Source organism: Orycteropus afer, unplaced genomic scaffold, assembly GCF_000298275.1.
Source record: "Orycteropus afer afer isolate SDZICR_OR568_19922 unplaced genomic scaffold, OryAfe1.0 scaffold00061, whole genome shotgun sequence".
NCBI classification, from domain to species: Eukaryota; Metazoa; Chordata; class Mammalia; order Tubulidentata; family Orycteropodidae; genus Orycteropus; species Orycteropus afer.
The window spans coordinates 10454767-10470537 of record NW_006921648.1 but is presented as its reverse complement, the minus strand read 5'-3'; the positions used below and the strand labels follow the sequence as shown (position 1 = coordinate 10470537).

The 15771-nt window shown below is 47.8% G+C and overlaps 1 protein-coding gene across 1 annotated transcript in view; it reads right to left on the bottom strand.

The window, feature by feature from the left end:
* The window catches only part of CLEC16A (C-type lectin domain containing 16A), a 278156-nt gene that overhangs the window by 243599 nt on the left and 18786 nt on the right, over positions 1-15771 (bottom strand). The window contains exons 3-4 of the mRNA XM_007939731.2: positions 10685-10818; positions 1763-1911 (exon numbers count right to left, since the gene is read on the bottom strand). Coding sequence (XP_007937922.1) covers positions 1763-1911; positions 10685-10818 — 283 coding nt within the window. The remainder of the gene's footprint in view (positions 1-1762; positions 1912-10684; positions 10819-15771) is intronic.

Here is a 15771-nt window from a genome sequence, read left to right as displayed (position 1 = left end):
TGCCCAACCTAGGTGACCGTCAACCTGAAGAAGACGTCTGCCCGCTTGGCTGCGTGCTAGATGGCCTCTGAAAGAGCCCCAGAGGGCCTCACCTCTGTATCCACACACTATCATCCGCTCCCACACTGCATCAAGGCTGGCCTGTTGACAAAGGAATATGGTAGAAGAGAGATTGTGTGGCCTGTGAGGCTGGGTCAGGAGAGACAGCACAGCCTGCTGTGATCTCCTGGGTCACCCGCTCTGGGGAAAGCCTGTGCCATGCCGTGAGTCATGAGGCACACACACAGCCCCGTGGAAAGACCCGTGGTAAGAGGAACTGAGGCCTTCTGCCAACTGGCCAGCCAAGTGAGGGAACGACCGTGGGAGCAGATCCTTCAACCCCTATCCAGCCGGCCGGTGACTACACCTCCTATGAGGCCAAGCCAGGCCACTCCCAAATTCCTGACACACTAAGAGAAAAATGTAAGAAGTTCAGACCAGGGAGAGATCAGAGAAGTCTGCTGGGAGGCTGGGAAAGTTTCTTGGAAGTCAAAAAGGGGTACAGGAAGAGCAGTGAGCTGCTCAGGCTTTCTGGTGGTGGCAGGTGAGGATGTGAGGCTTGGAGCTGCTGTGGCCATTCTGAGGCCATGAGGAGCTGAGGCTGAGGAAGGCACCAACCATAGCCAGGAAAAACAGGAGCTAGAAGAGCCGGGGTCCTTGATGGCCGAGGGGGCCACAGGATGAACCAGGCCCAGGCCAGCTGGCATCTGCACTTTTTGGTATGTGAATAAACTGACCTCATTGTTCAAGTCCCTTTCACCTGTCTAGTGCACTCCAGGGTGAGAGCAGCCACCATTCATTTATTTACGTGGTTACCAATTCCCCCAAGAAGCACCAGGGACATGCGTGTGTGAAGGACAGCAGTGGCTACAGTGTAGGGAGCCACGTGCACACAAGATGCTTTAAGGACACCATCTCATGCCATTCAGTCACTGAGAAACCCGGCAGGGGATATACAGGGAACCCATGAGAGCCAGAACTCAATGGGGCTGCCTTGTTTTCCGGGTTTAGCAAGTTCTCTGCCTTTGACAGAATGCAGTCTCACCACTTTTCTATTGTTTGTTCTGGTGGGAAATATTGGGATTTTCCTTCTCTGACAGGTTTCTGCCTTACACAGGTTCCAGCTTCTGCAGGTTTTACTGTGTTGTTGTTGTTGTTATATGCCCTCAAGTGGGACCCGACTCATAGCGACCCCTCCTTGGGTTTCCGAGGCGGTATCAACTATGGAAGTAGATTGCCCAACCTTCCTTCCGAGGAGTAGCTGGTGGGTTTGAACCACTAGCCTTCTGGTTAGCAGTCAAGTGCCTTAGGCACGATGCTATTGTGTTAGTGTGTCCAACTTCCTGATGAGGAAGCGAAGGCTCAGAGAGGAGCTGGGAGTTCCCGAAGGTCACACAGCAGGGGAGCAGCAAAGCTGGCTCTGCCACAGGTTCCTCTTTTCCCACAGAACCATGCTATCCCAACACTACCCAAGGTCAGCTCCCAGGCGTTTCTCCTCCCTTCTGTCAGGGGCACAAACTGAACTTTACGTTAAAAATGGAGAGGTGATTCATTGAATTACAAAAAGAAATTAAGCCTGCCAAAGTCAAGTGGTGTTGCTGAGAGAAGCATGTGATGGCAAACGCGTGGTTGCTTCATCAACGGACACAGGCCACCTGGACCGAGTGCTGCTGTGACCGGCTAGCTTCACCCTGATGCGCCCCACCCCCCAGCAGGTACTCACCTCATTGTAAAAGAAATGGACAGTGTGGTTGTTGAGTTTTAACGAAAGCGTTTTCAGAAACGATATATAATATGCCATAATCTCCTCGTCGGAAAAGTCAAATTTATGGACGATGATAGAATTGACATAGTTATTGGAGAGTAGGTAATCTGGAAGGAGAAAAACCAGCAAAACAGACAGGTTAACTCATGCTACCAGTAAAGACGGGCAGAGAACATCGGGAAACAAGCAGACAACCATGTGAATGACCCAGAACCAAAGGAGCTCCTGATCGTTGGGACTGACAAGCTGACAAGAGTGCTGCCTTCCCTCTGCCCAGAAAGCAATCACCCACACAGAGCCACTGGACGTTCAAAGGCAAGCCACAGGAAGGCCCCACTCCCGACACACCAAACAGAAAAGACAGCGGAACGTTTTGGCTTCACTGTAGGGAACACGCAACACAGAATCGTGTGTGTGTGTGTGTTGTGTGTTGTGTTGTGTTGTGTTGTTTATAAACCACACCCACGTAATGCTAACAGCACCGGCGTTGTGGCTTCACTGTAGGGAACACGCAACACAGAATCGTGTGTGTGTGTGTGTGTGTTGTGTGTATGTGTGTTGTGTTGTGTTGTGTTGTTTATAAACCACACCCACGTAATGCTAACAGCACTGGCATTGTGGCTTCACTGTAGGGAACACACAACACAGAATCGTGTGTGTGTGTGTGTTGTGTTGTGTTGTTTATAAACCACACCCACGTAATGTTAACAGCACCGGCGTTGTGGCTTCACTGTAGGGAACACGCAACACAGAATCGTGTGTGTGTGTGTGTGTGTTGTGTTGTGTTGTTTATAAACCACACCCACGTAATGCTAACAGCACCGGCATTGTGGCTTCACTGCAGGGAACATGCAACACAGAACCGTGTGTGTGTATGTGTGTGTTGTGTTGTGTTTACAAACCACACACACGTGATGCTACCACCACCAGCAATCTCGAGAAAGCAGCCCCATTTTCCCAACAAAAACCACATCACCGCTGCTGAGTGGCAAAGAGGGCTGCACGTATAGCTGCCCGCCCGCCCGCCCTCCGTAGCAACATGGTGTCACACAGCCCTTACACTGAGCCCTGCTAAGGCCGGCCCTGGGCCAGGGGCTTCCCACCACAGTTCACTGTCATGACCACGCTGCAGCGCAGTTCTCACTCTGCCTGATTTGCAGGTAAGTAAACAAAGCTGTGTGCCTGATTAACTTGCCCAAAGGCACCGAGAAAGTAAGTGGCAGAGATGAAATTAGAACTCGGGTTTGATGTCACCAAGAAGTGTTGACAAGAAAAACTGGGTGGTGAGGGCCTTGGTCACTGGGGCTGACTGGAGAGCAGCCACCCCCAGTTCTCACCTCTGGGCCCTGGGGAAATGCAAGGCCAGCGGGGCAAGAGCTTTCACTGGGCAAGGGAGGCTGGGAAACAGCTCGATGCTGCGTCTGCTGATTTTGAAACATCGGCCACTAGATGAGCTGGTTTTTAAAACTGTGCTGGCCAACACAAACAGGCCGGCAGGGCGGCTACAACGGGGCTACAGTGCCATCCTGGGGGCAGGCCCTCACTGACCATGCTCTCCTGAGTCCTCACCAGCCACCCCACAAGAGCAGGCACTGCTGTCCCTACTGTCTGCCAGTCAGTGAGCTCTGCCCAGTGCCACCTACCTCCCCACAAGTGGTTAGAGGCAGAACAGGACAAACACCTGCACCTGGAGGCAGGGCCAGGAGGCTGCAGGTAGGCCAGAGGCCCCTAGTTCAAGTGTGGTCACCAGCAGGAAGTCGTGGCAACAGCTAGAGATGACTATAAGGCTAGGGCTCTGCCCTGCCCCACCAACCCAGGATCTCCAGACGTGCCCAGCCCTGCAGGGGCTCCACACCGGCATGAGTTTCAGAGGCCCTAGGTCAGAATAGCCTCTTCTGTCATCCATTTTGGTCTTTTCTTTTTTTCTCATCTTTTGAATGACCTCTTGCTTTCTTCATGAATGATGTTCTTGATGTCATCTCATAATTCTTCTGGTTTTCAGTCATTGGTGTTCAGTGCATTGAATCCATTCTTTACATGGTCTCTAAATTCAGTAGGATATATTCAAGGTCATATTTTGGCTCTCATGGACTTGTTTTAATTGTCTTCAACTTCAAGTTGAACTTGTATATGAGCAGTTGATGGTCTGTTCTTCAATCAGCTCCTGGCCTTGTTTTGGCTGAAGATACTGAGCTTTTCCATCGCCTCTTACCATAGATGTAGTCAATCTGAATCCCGTGTATTCTATCTGGTGAAGTCCATGTGTATAGCTGCTGTTGGTATTGTTGAAAAAAGGTATTTGCAATGAATAATTTGTTGGTCTTCCAAAATTCTGTCACGTGGTCTCCAGCATTATCTCTGTCACTAAGGCCAAATTTTCCAACTACGGGTGATTCTTCTTTATTTCCAACTTTTTCATTCCAATCATCAGTGATAATTAACACACATTGACTGCACATTAGGTCAATTTCAGACTGTAGAAGTTGATAAAATCTTCAATTTCCTCATCTTTTGCTTTGGTGGTTGGTGCATAAATTTGAATAATAGTCGTATTAACTGGTCTTCCTTGTAGATGTATGGATATTATCCTATTACTGACAGCATTGCACTTCAGGACAGATCTTGAAACATCTTTTGTGATGATGAATGCCATGCCATTCCTCTTCAAATTGTCATTCCCATCGTAGTAGATCATATGGTTGTCTCATTCAAAATGGCCAAAACTGGTCCATTTCAGCTCACTAATGCCTAGAATATCAATCTTTATGCATTCCATTTCATTTCTGACAACTTCCAATCTTCCTAGATTCATACTTCGTACATTCCACTCTGAAGCTTGCCCTTGAGTAGAGGGTAGCCAAAGCAAATGGAAGAAATGACAAGACAAACAAGCTGAACAGACTTCAAAGAGCAGGTCGAGCAGACAAAGCCAATTATTATAATGAAATGTGCAAAGACTTGGAGTTAGAAAACCAAAAGGGAAGAACACACTCAGCATTTCTCAAGCTGAAAGAACTGAGAAGAAACTTTAAGCCTCAAGTTGTAATATTGAAAGATTCTATGGGCAAAATATCGAATGACACAGAAAGCATCAAAACAAGATGGAAGTTATACACAGAGTCGCTGTACCAAAAAGAACTAGTAGATCTTCATCTATTTCAGGAGGTGGCATATGATCAAGAACCAATGGTACTGAAGGAAGAAGTTGAAGCTACATTGAAGGTAGTGGCGAAGAACAGGGCTCCAGGAATTGATGGAATACCCATTGAGATGTTTCAACAAATGGATGCCCCACTGGAGGCACTCACTCAGTTATGCCAAGAGATGTGGAAGACAGCTATCCAGCCAACTGACTGGAACAGATCCATATTTGTACCCATTTCAAAGAAACATGACCCCACAGAATGTGGAAATTATCAAACAATATCATTAATATCACATGCAAGTAAAATCTTACTGAAGATAATTCAAAAACGGTTGCAGCAGTATACTGACAGAGAACTTCCAGAGGTACAAGGCAGATTCAGAAAAGGACAAGGAACGAGGGATATCATTGCGGAGTCAGATGGATCTTGGCTCAGAGCAAAGAATTCTAGAAAGATGTTTACTTGTGTTTTATTGACTATGCAAAAGCCTTTGATTGTGTCCATCATAACAAATTGTGGATAACAATGAGAAGAATGGGAATTCCAGAACACTTAACTGTACTCATGAGGAACCTGTACATAGAGCAGGAGGCTGTTGTTCGAACAAAACAAGGGGACACTGAATGGTTTAAAATCAAGAAGGGAGTGCGTCAGGGTTGTATCCTTTCACCAAACCTAGAGCAAATAATCTGAGAAACTGGACTATGTGAAGAACATGGTATCAAGATTGGAGGAGAAATCATTAACAACCTGCAATACACTGATGACATAACTTTGCTTGCTGAAAGTAAGGATGACTTGAAGCACTTACTGATGAAGACTGAAGAATACAGTCTGCAGTATGGATTACATCTCAATATAAAGAAGACAAAAATCCTCACAACTGGACCTATAAGTGGCATCACGATAAATGGAGAGAAGATTGAGGTTGTCAGAGACTTCACATTGCTTGGTTCTACAATCGACACCAATGGAAGCAGCAGTCTGGACATCAGATGATATATAGCACTGGGCAAGTCGGCTGCAAAAGACCTCTTTTGAGTGCTGAGGAGCAAAGATGTCTCCTTGAGGACTAGGGTGCATGCCTGACACAAGCCATGATATTTTCAATTACCTCATATGCATGTGAGAGCCGGACAATGAATAAGGAAGACAGAAGAAAAAGTGATGCTTTTGAGTTGTGGTGCTGGCAAAGAATGCTGAAGGTACCATGGACTGCTAAAAGAACTTACAAATCTGTCCTGGAAGAAGTGCAGCCAGAATGCTCCTTAGAAGTGAGAATGGCAGACTTCATCTCACCTACTTTGGTCATGTTCTCAGAAGGGACCATTCCCTGGAGAAGGATGTCATGCTTGGTTAAGGTGGAGGGGTGACGAAAGAGGGTAAGACCCTCAACGAGATGGACTGACACAGTGGCTGCAGCAACTGGCTCAAGTATAGCAGGGATCACAGAGCTGGCACAGGACGGGGCGCCGTTTCGTTCTGCTGTGCATGGGGTCGCTATGAGTTGAAGACGACGCGATGGCACCTAACAACAACTGGTCAGAAAGAGACCACGAAACCACCCTGTGTCCCAACCTCATCTCCGACACTCACTGACTATGTGACCCAGGGGGGATGGGGTGCACCCACGCCTCAGCTTCCTGTCTGGGAAGTAGACTAAGCGTCCTTCATCTGTGAGGACTGGCAGAGATGATGGGTCAGACGTGCAAAGGCAACAGCGGGCACGCGGGAAGCACTCAGTGTTAGGAAGTAGACTAAGCGTCCTTCGTCTGTGAGGAGTGGCAGAGATGACGGGTCAGACGTGCAAAGGCAGCAGTGGGCACACAGGAAGCACTCAGTGTTAGGTGCCATCTTTATTTTACTATTATTTGAAGATTTATCACCTCCACCGCCATATTCCTAGACTAAGACTTAGATGAGTAGGAATAAACCCTTAAGTTATTTGGAGCCAAAGACACACGCACTAGAAGCCAAAGCCGTGTGGAATCTCCAGAAACACCTCAGAGGTCTGGCACCCAGGAGCAGGGAGATGACACAGCACTTGGGGAGGCCCACTGCATTCATGCTCTGAGCAGGCTCTGCAGACAGGCCTTGAAGTCTAGTCTGAGATGCGGGTTCAAAATTTCCCGAATGTAACCATTCCTGCAGACATGATAAATGCAGATAGATCATGGGGCCCACTCCAAGAGCCGGTGGGTTGGGGAGGTATCCCAAGAACCTTAATGTTTTTCAAGTGAGGTTATATATATATATTATAAACGAGCTCTGGTGTCGCGGTGCCTAAGGCATGTGACCACTAAGCAGAAGGTTCGTGGTTCAAACCCATCAATTGCTCTACAGAAGGAAGATGAGGCAATCGATTTCCACAAAGATTTACCACCTCGAAAATCCAATGGGAGTTGCTCTGAGTCGGAATCAACTTGATGGCAGTGGGTTTTTAATATATATATATATTATAAATCATAAGTGTAAGGTTGATATATGTGAAAATATGCATATAACTTAAGCATGTACTTAAAATACACAAACACACACACAGACACACAGCTCTCCTATGAATCTCAAGTGTTTCTGATTTGGCGAATTCTCCTGTCCACATGTCAGGCCCACTGAGAACAGACACAGTCTGTTCCCAGCTCCCTTGAGCCCTGCCCAGTCAACCTCCCCCTCTAAAGGCAGCTCCATCCTGACTGCACCAAGAGTCACTCAGCCTGCCCTTGAACCTCACAGACGCAGTCATGGGACACGCTTGCTTCTCAGGCAGCCTGCACTGCTCAATACTATGTCTGACAGCTATCCCTGTGGCTGTGGTTGGTGGCAGTTCATTCCTTTTGTTTTTTTGCTATGTAGTATTCCATTTTTTGAATCACTCACAATTTATTTATCCACCTAGAATCTTAACTGGTAACAAGCAGCCCAGGCGATCCTGGTGTCCCGAGCACATTTTCCCTGTTCTATGCCATCTGGGCTGTGGCTGGGAACAAATGGGCCAACAGGGGGGACCAGTGGGATGCTTTGTTGAGCCCGGCTACGACTGGCAAGTGGTTTCTGTGCCACCAGAGACACATGCCTAGGCTGGCTGGTGCAGCTGTGGGCCTGCAAGCACACACCCCCAGCTGCACTGAGGCTGCAGCAGCCCAGGCTCCATCCACTCCCCAGCAGGGACTTTTCCAGGGCCTCCCAGAGAGGCCTCTGTGGGCGGTGGGAGCGCCCTGGGGGTGGCAGAGGTGCCTCTAGTTTTCGACTGGGATTTTTCTTCTACCCCCTCACTGTGTGACTGACTTCCTGTGGTGGCCTTTTGTAATAAACCCAGGAGTCTGAAAGTAACCTCAGTCTCTTGGGCCTTCTGTCACTTAGGTCACCAAATCCAACAAACACCAGGTGCAATCATGAAAAGACGGCTTGTAACAGTGAAGAGCTGGAAACCACCTAAATGCCCATCGGTGGGGCTACAGAGTTACAGGACAGCAGATGCAGCTCTTAACCAGACTAGGCAGCGACCCACGAGCAGACAACAAAAAGCACTAAGAAACAGGTAAGGATAAAAGCAAGCAAGCTGCCCAGACACACCTGCACACTATACTGTTACCGTGACAATGGCGGAGACTTTTACTTTCGTTATTTTTGTAGTGTTTGATTTGTTTTGTTCTTTTTCTTACACTAAGTACATTTTTTCTCAATGATGAGAAAATGAAAATAAAAACAATTGTTACCTGTCTTGTAAATCCAAGTCCTGTGCACAGTTGGTGCCTGCTGCTGCATCTGCAGAGCCTACAAAGTGCTCTGGGGAGTCCTTCATGAAGCTGGTGGGTCTGCCTATGTACCTTGTGTAGGGCACAGCTTTCAGGCCAGGACAAGACTAGTCACACGATATAGAAAATACTCTGAAAGCCACTGCTGGTCACCTCAGCCCCCACCTTAGTCCAGTAGCCCTGAGTCTTGCTGGGCTCAGAAAAGGTTCCCAGAGAGAGCAGACGCCCTGGGACAACACTGGATTTGAACTCTAGTAATCAGCACTAGCAGACATTGCCACCTGCCGGGCCCAGTGCCAAGCTCTGCACATGCACTATGACACGGAATCCTCAGACAAGGCTGCCCCACGGGTACCAGTCTGTCCCCACGGGTACCAGTCTGTCCCCACGGGTACCAGTCTGTTCTTCACTTCACAGATGCAGAAACAGCAGCCTGGAGAGTCAACTCCCCAAGAGCACATGCGGGAGCACACGCAGGACCAGGCTGTGGACCTGGTCTAGTCTGTTTTCAGAAACCACATTCACTTCCCAGCAGAACAGAAGCTGCTGACCAAGGAGAACCATTCAGGGAGAGATGGTTCATGGGCAGGCACTGTGAGTGCCTCGGACTGCAGCGCCATCTAGTGGGTGCTTCCAGGAGCCACAATTCTGCAGCTCTTGCCTCCTGGCCCGCCTGCCCCCAGGACCGCCCACCAGAATCTTTAATTCACACCTATCTTGTGTGTGGACCACTTGTCTTCTCTCCCCTTCTCCTGGGCAGGGCTTGGAGCCTACGTTAGTAATCTTGGAATAAGGTAGTAGTCAAGCATGAGGATTAGGAGCTAACCCAGAGTTGTTCAACCTCAGCACTACTGACATTTTGGGCTAGAAAATTCTTTGGGGGAGGGGCTATCCTGTGTATCATAGGAAGTTTAGCAGTATCTCTGACCTCTCCTCACCAGATGCCAGTAGCACCCCCTTCACTTCACTCCACACATGCTACATGCCCCCAGCCAGCACCACTGTCCCTGGGTAGAGAACCATTGAGCTACACTCACTGGAACTGAAACTCTTTGTCTTTTCTGGTCTTGCACGTGACCGGGGGCATGACCTAGATGCAGTGTTAAAACAAAGGTCCAACAGCACCTGCCTCTCAGGGCAGTGGTTACTGATAAAGAAAAAGGGGCTTAGGGAGGGCAGATCATACGCTCAAGTCACACCCTTGGGAGGAACTGTAAAATGACACAACCACTGTGGATATCGGTATTGAGATTCCTTAAAAAGTTGGAAATAGAAATACTGTTTGATCCAGCAATCCCATTACTAAGTATATATCCTAAAGAAGTAAGAGCCAGGACATGAATAGATATATGCACCCCCACGTTCACTGCAGCACTATTCACAATAGCAAAGAGACAGACACAACTGAAGTGCTCATCAACGGAAGAATGATAACCAAATTGTGGTCCATACGCAGAATGGAATACTGTGCAACACTAAAGAATAATGGGGAATCCGTGAAACACCACAGAATGTGCATGAACTTGGAGGACATCATGATGAGTGAAATGAGTCAATCACAGAAGGACAAACACTGTATGAGTCCACTATTGTAAAAAGTCAAGGAAAGGTTTATATATGGAATGTAATTTTCTTTGTTGGTTACCAGGGAAGGGAGGGGAGGGGAAATTCCTAGATAGGCAAAAAAATAAATATATATACATATATATAAATATATATATATGTACGTGTGTGTGTATACACACACATACACACACACAAAAGCTTATTAGTGGCTACCAGGAATAGGAGGAAGGAGGGGAAGCTTTTGTTGGCGGGGCACTGAGTTCGTGCTAATGGTGGTGAAATATTTTGGAAAAGCACAGCAATAATGGTGGCTCATCATGAAAAATGTCATCAGTGTCCCTGAGCTGTGAATGGAGAAGCTGTTACGCTGGCAGATGCCCCAGTGAAAGTAAGAAGAAAGAACGCGTCCTTACAGAGCGAGGTCTCGTGACTGATGTTCTCAAAGAGGATGTTCAAGGTCTGTAGCAGCTGCACACACACGTAGCGACCCGACCTCTGCCGCAGGATGTTCAAGAAGAAAACAAACATGTTCTTCTCCAGGAAGAAGCTGGGGAGAGAACAGGGGAGAGTCAGGGGCTTGCTTTCTGCAGGTGGCATGTGGCAATCCATCCTCTGCTTATGTCCAGGGCACATGCAGACCCCGCCCCCCGGAAGCCCCGAGAGCAGCAGACCACTCTCCCTGCACGCCCTCAGCCTCCACACTCCAGGCCCACTCCTCCTACAGCACTTCGTTTTACCGAGCTTCACATGCTCTTTTACAAATTGAAGGTTGGTGGCAACCTGGCGCCAAGCAAGTTCATCAGCGCCATTTTTCCAACTGCGTGTGCCCACTCTGCGTCTGTGTCCCACTCTGATCATTCTCACAATGTCTCCCACTTCTTCCTCCTGCTGTTGCTCACTTCATGGACTACAATACAGCATCAATGTGACTTTTATAGGCACTAGGAAACCAAAAGATCCATGGGGCTTGCTTTACTGCCACAATCACTTTATTGAGGTGGTCTGGAACCAAACCCACAACACCTCTGAGGCGTGCCTGCATTCAGTTCCCACAATGGGACTAAAATGCATGACTAACACGCATTCCAAGTTCTCTTCCAAGGACACAGAACAGTGCTGACCCTGGGAAGCACTGAAATAGCTTTCTGACAGAATGAGAAAGACCTTCTCACCTACTACATGATCGCACATGTGTCTATATAACCTTGACAGGCAGGATTTTTCCACCAAAGATTATTTCCTTAGCTTTCATTATTGTTATGGGAACTGTGTTCCCAAAAATCTCCTTTAAAGTCCTGACTCCTAATACTTGTGTCTGACTGTGTTTGGAAGTGGGATCTCTGAAGACATAATCAAGTAAAGATGAGGTCATACCAGATCAAGGGGGGCCCCAGTCCAATACGATTGGTGTCCTCATAAGAAGAGGAAAGACGGAGACACACACAGCACAGGAGGCTGTATGAAGACAGAGGCAGACTGGAGTGATGCATCTACAAGCCAAGGATCGCTGGCAACACCAGAAGCTAAGAAAAAGGCTTCAAACAGATTTTCCCCTAGAGGCTTCTGAGAACACGGTCCTGCCCATACCTTGATTTCAGGCTTCTGACCTCCAGAGCAGTGAGAAAGGAAATGTCTGCTGTTACCATATTCTTCCCTTCACGTAAAGAACACACAGAGGCATAGCCTGCATAGGAAACTAAGGCGCAAGGAGATTGCGCACTTTGCAAAATGTATAAAGTGCATGTTATTTGCATAGAAATAGGGTATATGCCACCCAGTTCGTAATGGCAGCCACAGGAAATGAATATACTTACTAGCTTCTTAGCTTCAGTATTCTTATCTTTGAAAGTTTAAAAACAAAAACAGAAACAAAGAGAGACCAATTGCCACAGAGTCTATTGCGACTCATAGCAACCCTACAGGACAGAGGAGAACTGCTCCGCAGGATTTACAAGGCTGTCGATCTTTACAGATGCAGAGGGCCTCATCTTTCTCCTGCAGGGCAGCTGGTGGGTTTGAAACCATCAACCTGTTGGTTCGCAGTTGAATGCTTTAAGCACTATGCCACCACAGCTCCTTAAAAACAAAACAACAAACTGGAATTCCCTGCAAAAGGGTGAGATAATGGGGAACGGTAAGAGTCTGGTTTCCAAACTGCCAAGTCTGTGGTTTCCACAGATAGGGAAAAAGACCTGAGAGGACATAGAGGGGCACCAGCATGGTGGTGGGACACCAGCATCCAGGGGTGCTAGTACCCCTCTTGTTCTGGATGGAGCACCTGTCTGCCTACAGCATGGGCGGCCCTAGCTTTTTGGGGTACACGCTGCTTCTTCTCATCCTGAAAAAGAAACAAAGCCCTTCTTTAAAGGAGGAAGACACCGTTTCCAGTCAGGTGTTCTCTGTATTCAGGCTCAGATCATAAACCTCCTTTCTGGAGACTCAGAGGAACCCGAGATCCTTGGCTTGGCATCTCTCTCCCCTCGCCTGTCAGCCCCCCAGGGGCAGGATCCTGGGTCTGGCACTTGCCCAGTGCTGCACAGTTTCTCCTTGAATCCACGCGAGGTGAACGAATGAATAAATATGACCTAGAAAAGATCCCTAAACTCCTTTCCACCTCTGATTCTGCGAGCCGGTTTGCTGCAATGCTGTTCGAATTAAACCTGGCTTATCTGTAACATTTGGCCTATTTTAGCTTCTCCACTTCAGGAAAGGAGCCCTGGTGGCACAATGGTTAAATGCTCACTGCTAACAGAAAGGTCAGCAGTTCGAACCTACCAACTGCTCCACAGCAGAAAGATGTGGCAGCCCATTTTCATAAAGATGACAGCCTTAGAAAGGAACAGTTCTACTCTGTCCTATAAGGTCACGATGAGTTGCAATTGACTCAACAGCAATGGGTTTGATTTGGTTTGGTGCTCCCTTCAGGGTGAGTCCGTGGCCCTCAAGTGTCGCCCACCAAACCCACTGCAGCCCAGTGGCTGAGGGAAGTTGCTAAAATGCTGATTTTTCCAGCAGATTTTCCAGACCTGGCCCCCAGAGGTTGACGCAATAGGTCTAGCATGAAACCCAGGAAATTGGATTTTTAAAAACTCCTTAGGGAAGTAGGGGCTCCTTAGAAAAATGGCTGATTCTGGCTTTGGGGTAAGGAAAATACAAGATGAGCCCAGAATGTCCTGTAGTACCAGGAAGGAAGTACTTAAACAACGAAAGGATGGGGACATGTTACAAGGACACAGAGCCAATATGAAAGAGTTCCCAATGGCCAAAGCTGGAACGATGTGAACAAGAAAATACATAATGTAAAAACAGATTGCTGTTGTTGCTATTGTGTGCCGTCAAGTCGGATCCGACTCATAACAACCCCTCCTTGGGTTTCCAAGGTGATATCACTACGGAAGTGGATTGCCCAACCTTCCTTCTGAGGAATGGCTGGTGGGTTTGAACAGCCAGCTTTCTGGTTAGCAGTCAAGTGCTGTGGTAGTTCAGTTTGTGTGTCAACTTGGCTGGGGTTGGTTGAGTGGCTGGGCAGCTGGATGTAGTATTCCCCATGATGAGACTAGTAATCAACTCAATGGTGCAATCTACTGTGAGGAGCTGAGTAGCTGCCGTAGGAAACACGGTCCACTTCCCGTATATAAGCAGAATCCTTGAGGAATGGTCTCTAGCTTATGGCACACTTGGACCCTGCATATAGCTGTGTTGTTGTTCAGCAGCCTGCCATGCTCTGCTGATCTGGGGACTTAAAATGGACTTGAATTAATGGCCTGCCGTGTGGTCTGCTAACATCAAGACTGTGCCTTTTTACTTGTCAACCTTGAGCTTGGCAGCCTCATCAGCCAGCAGCTGTCTGAGTGAAGAAAAGCCTCTAGCTTCAGTGGGCTGGGAGCTGGAGGCAGGGCTGAAGCCCAAGGCTGAGGGGCTTTCACCCAGTCCCTAGAGCTTGGCACTTTGAACTTGGACATAAAGCCTCTAAATTGTAAGAATAAACCACTCCTGCTTGTTTAAGCCATCCCATTTGTGGTATATTCTTGTCAGAGTGGTACTAGGTAACCAGAACAAGTGCCTTAGGCACTACGCTACCAGAGCTCCCAAAAACAGATTATAATCCCAAAAATAAAATAAATCTCCATGAGTTCATACTGATAGGAATCAATGACTGAATACATAAGTAAGTGGGAGAGAAGAGAGAGACACATCATCCAAGCAGAAGTCCCACCAACATAACGCAGATTCTCCTCCCTCCAGGAGGTGAGGCTCACTTTCACCTGCACCCCACTCTCCTGAAGGCGGGCTATACTTATGTGACCCACTGTCAAAGTACAACGTAGGACAAGACAAGCAACTACAGTGGAAAAACGTGGCAACCAGTGCCTTTGCCAAATGACTGAGTCCACATCACAGTGACGGCATGTGGACACCATGTACCCCCTGCTGGGATGTGACAGGAACACCCTCCACCTCTGTGGTCCTCTTCTCTAAAACTCATAAGCCAGTGTCATCATGAGTAAAACACCAGACAAAACCCAGATGGGGGGCATTCTACAAGAGACCCGGCCAGCATGTCTCAAAGCTGTCAGGGTCCTGGAACACAGGGAAACCATCACAGACCAGGGGAGACCTAACAAGTAAAGGCAACGTGACACTTGGGATTTTGGGACAGAAAGAGGAAAAGAGTGGAGGCACCGGTGAAATCCAGTTACAGTCTGGAGTTTGCCTGGTAGTGATGCACCCATGTTGATTCCTGAGTTGTGACAGATACACGTGGTGACGGAAGATGTGAACGTCAGGGAAAACCGGAGGAGGGGGCCACGGGAACTCTGTACCACCTGTGCAACTTTTCTATAAATCTACAATGACTCCAAAATAGAAAGTTTATTAAAAACCAACCCTCTTGGGTATTCTGCTAGGTGGCCATTTAGAAACCACTGACCTGTAAGAGGGAGCTCTGGTAGCACAGTGCCTAGGGCACTTGATTGCTAATAAGAAGGCTGGCGGTTCAAACCCACCAGCCACTCCTCAGAAGGCAGATTGGGCAATCTACTTCCGTAGAGATACCCCCTCTGAAACCCAAGGAGGGGTCTCTATGAGTTGGAAACAACTTGACGGCAGTGAGTTTGGTTTTTTCTTTCCTTTGACCTGTAAGAGTTCCAGCAGTTTCTCTAAGGTGACAGAGGGACTAAGAAAGTCCATGCTAATAAAGAGTACGTATCTTCAGATCACTTCCGCCAGGGTCCTTCTTGTTTCCCAAAACAGGACCAAAAAACATTTTTAAAAAAAATTCCCCCACAGAACCCTAAAGAAACCTAGTGCCATTTGTAAGCAACAGCCTCACTTTGTTACCTAGGTTTTCCCTTGAGGATCATGGCTACTGTCACAGAAGGTCTGTTATTTCAAGGACGTTGCACTTTCCACCAGTAGCTTTATCTAGATACCCGTACTAATGAAAATAGAAAGCTGATCCTAAAATTCAGATAGCCTACAAGTGGCTAAGGTGGAAAAT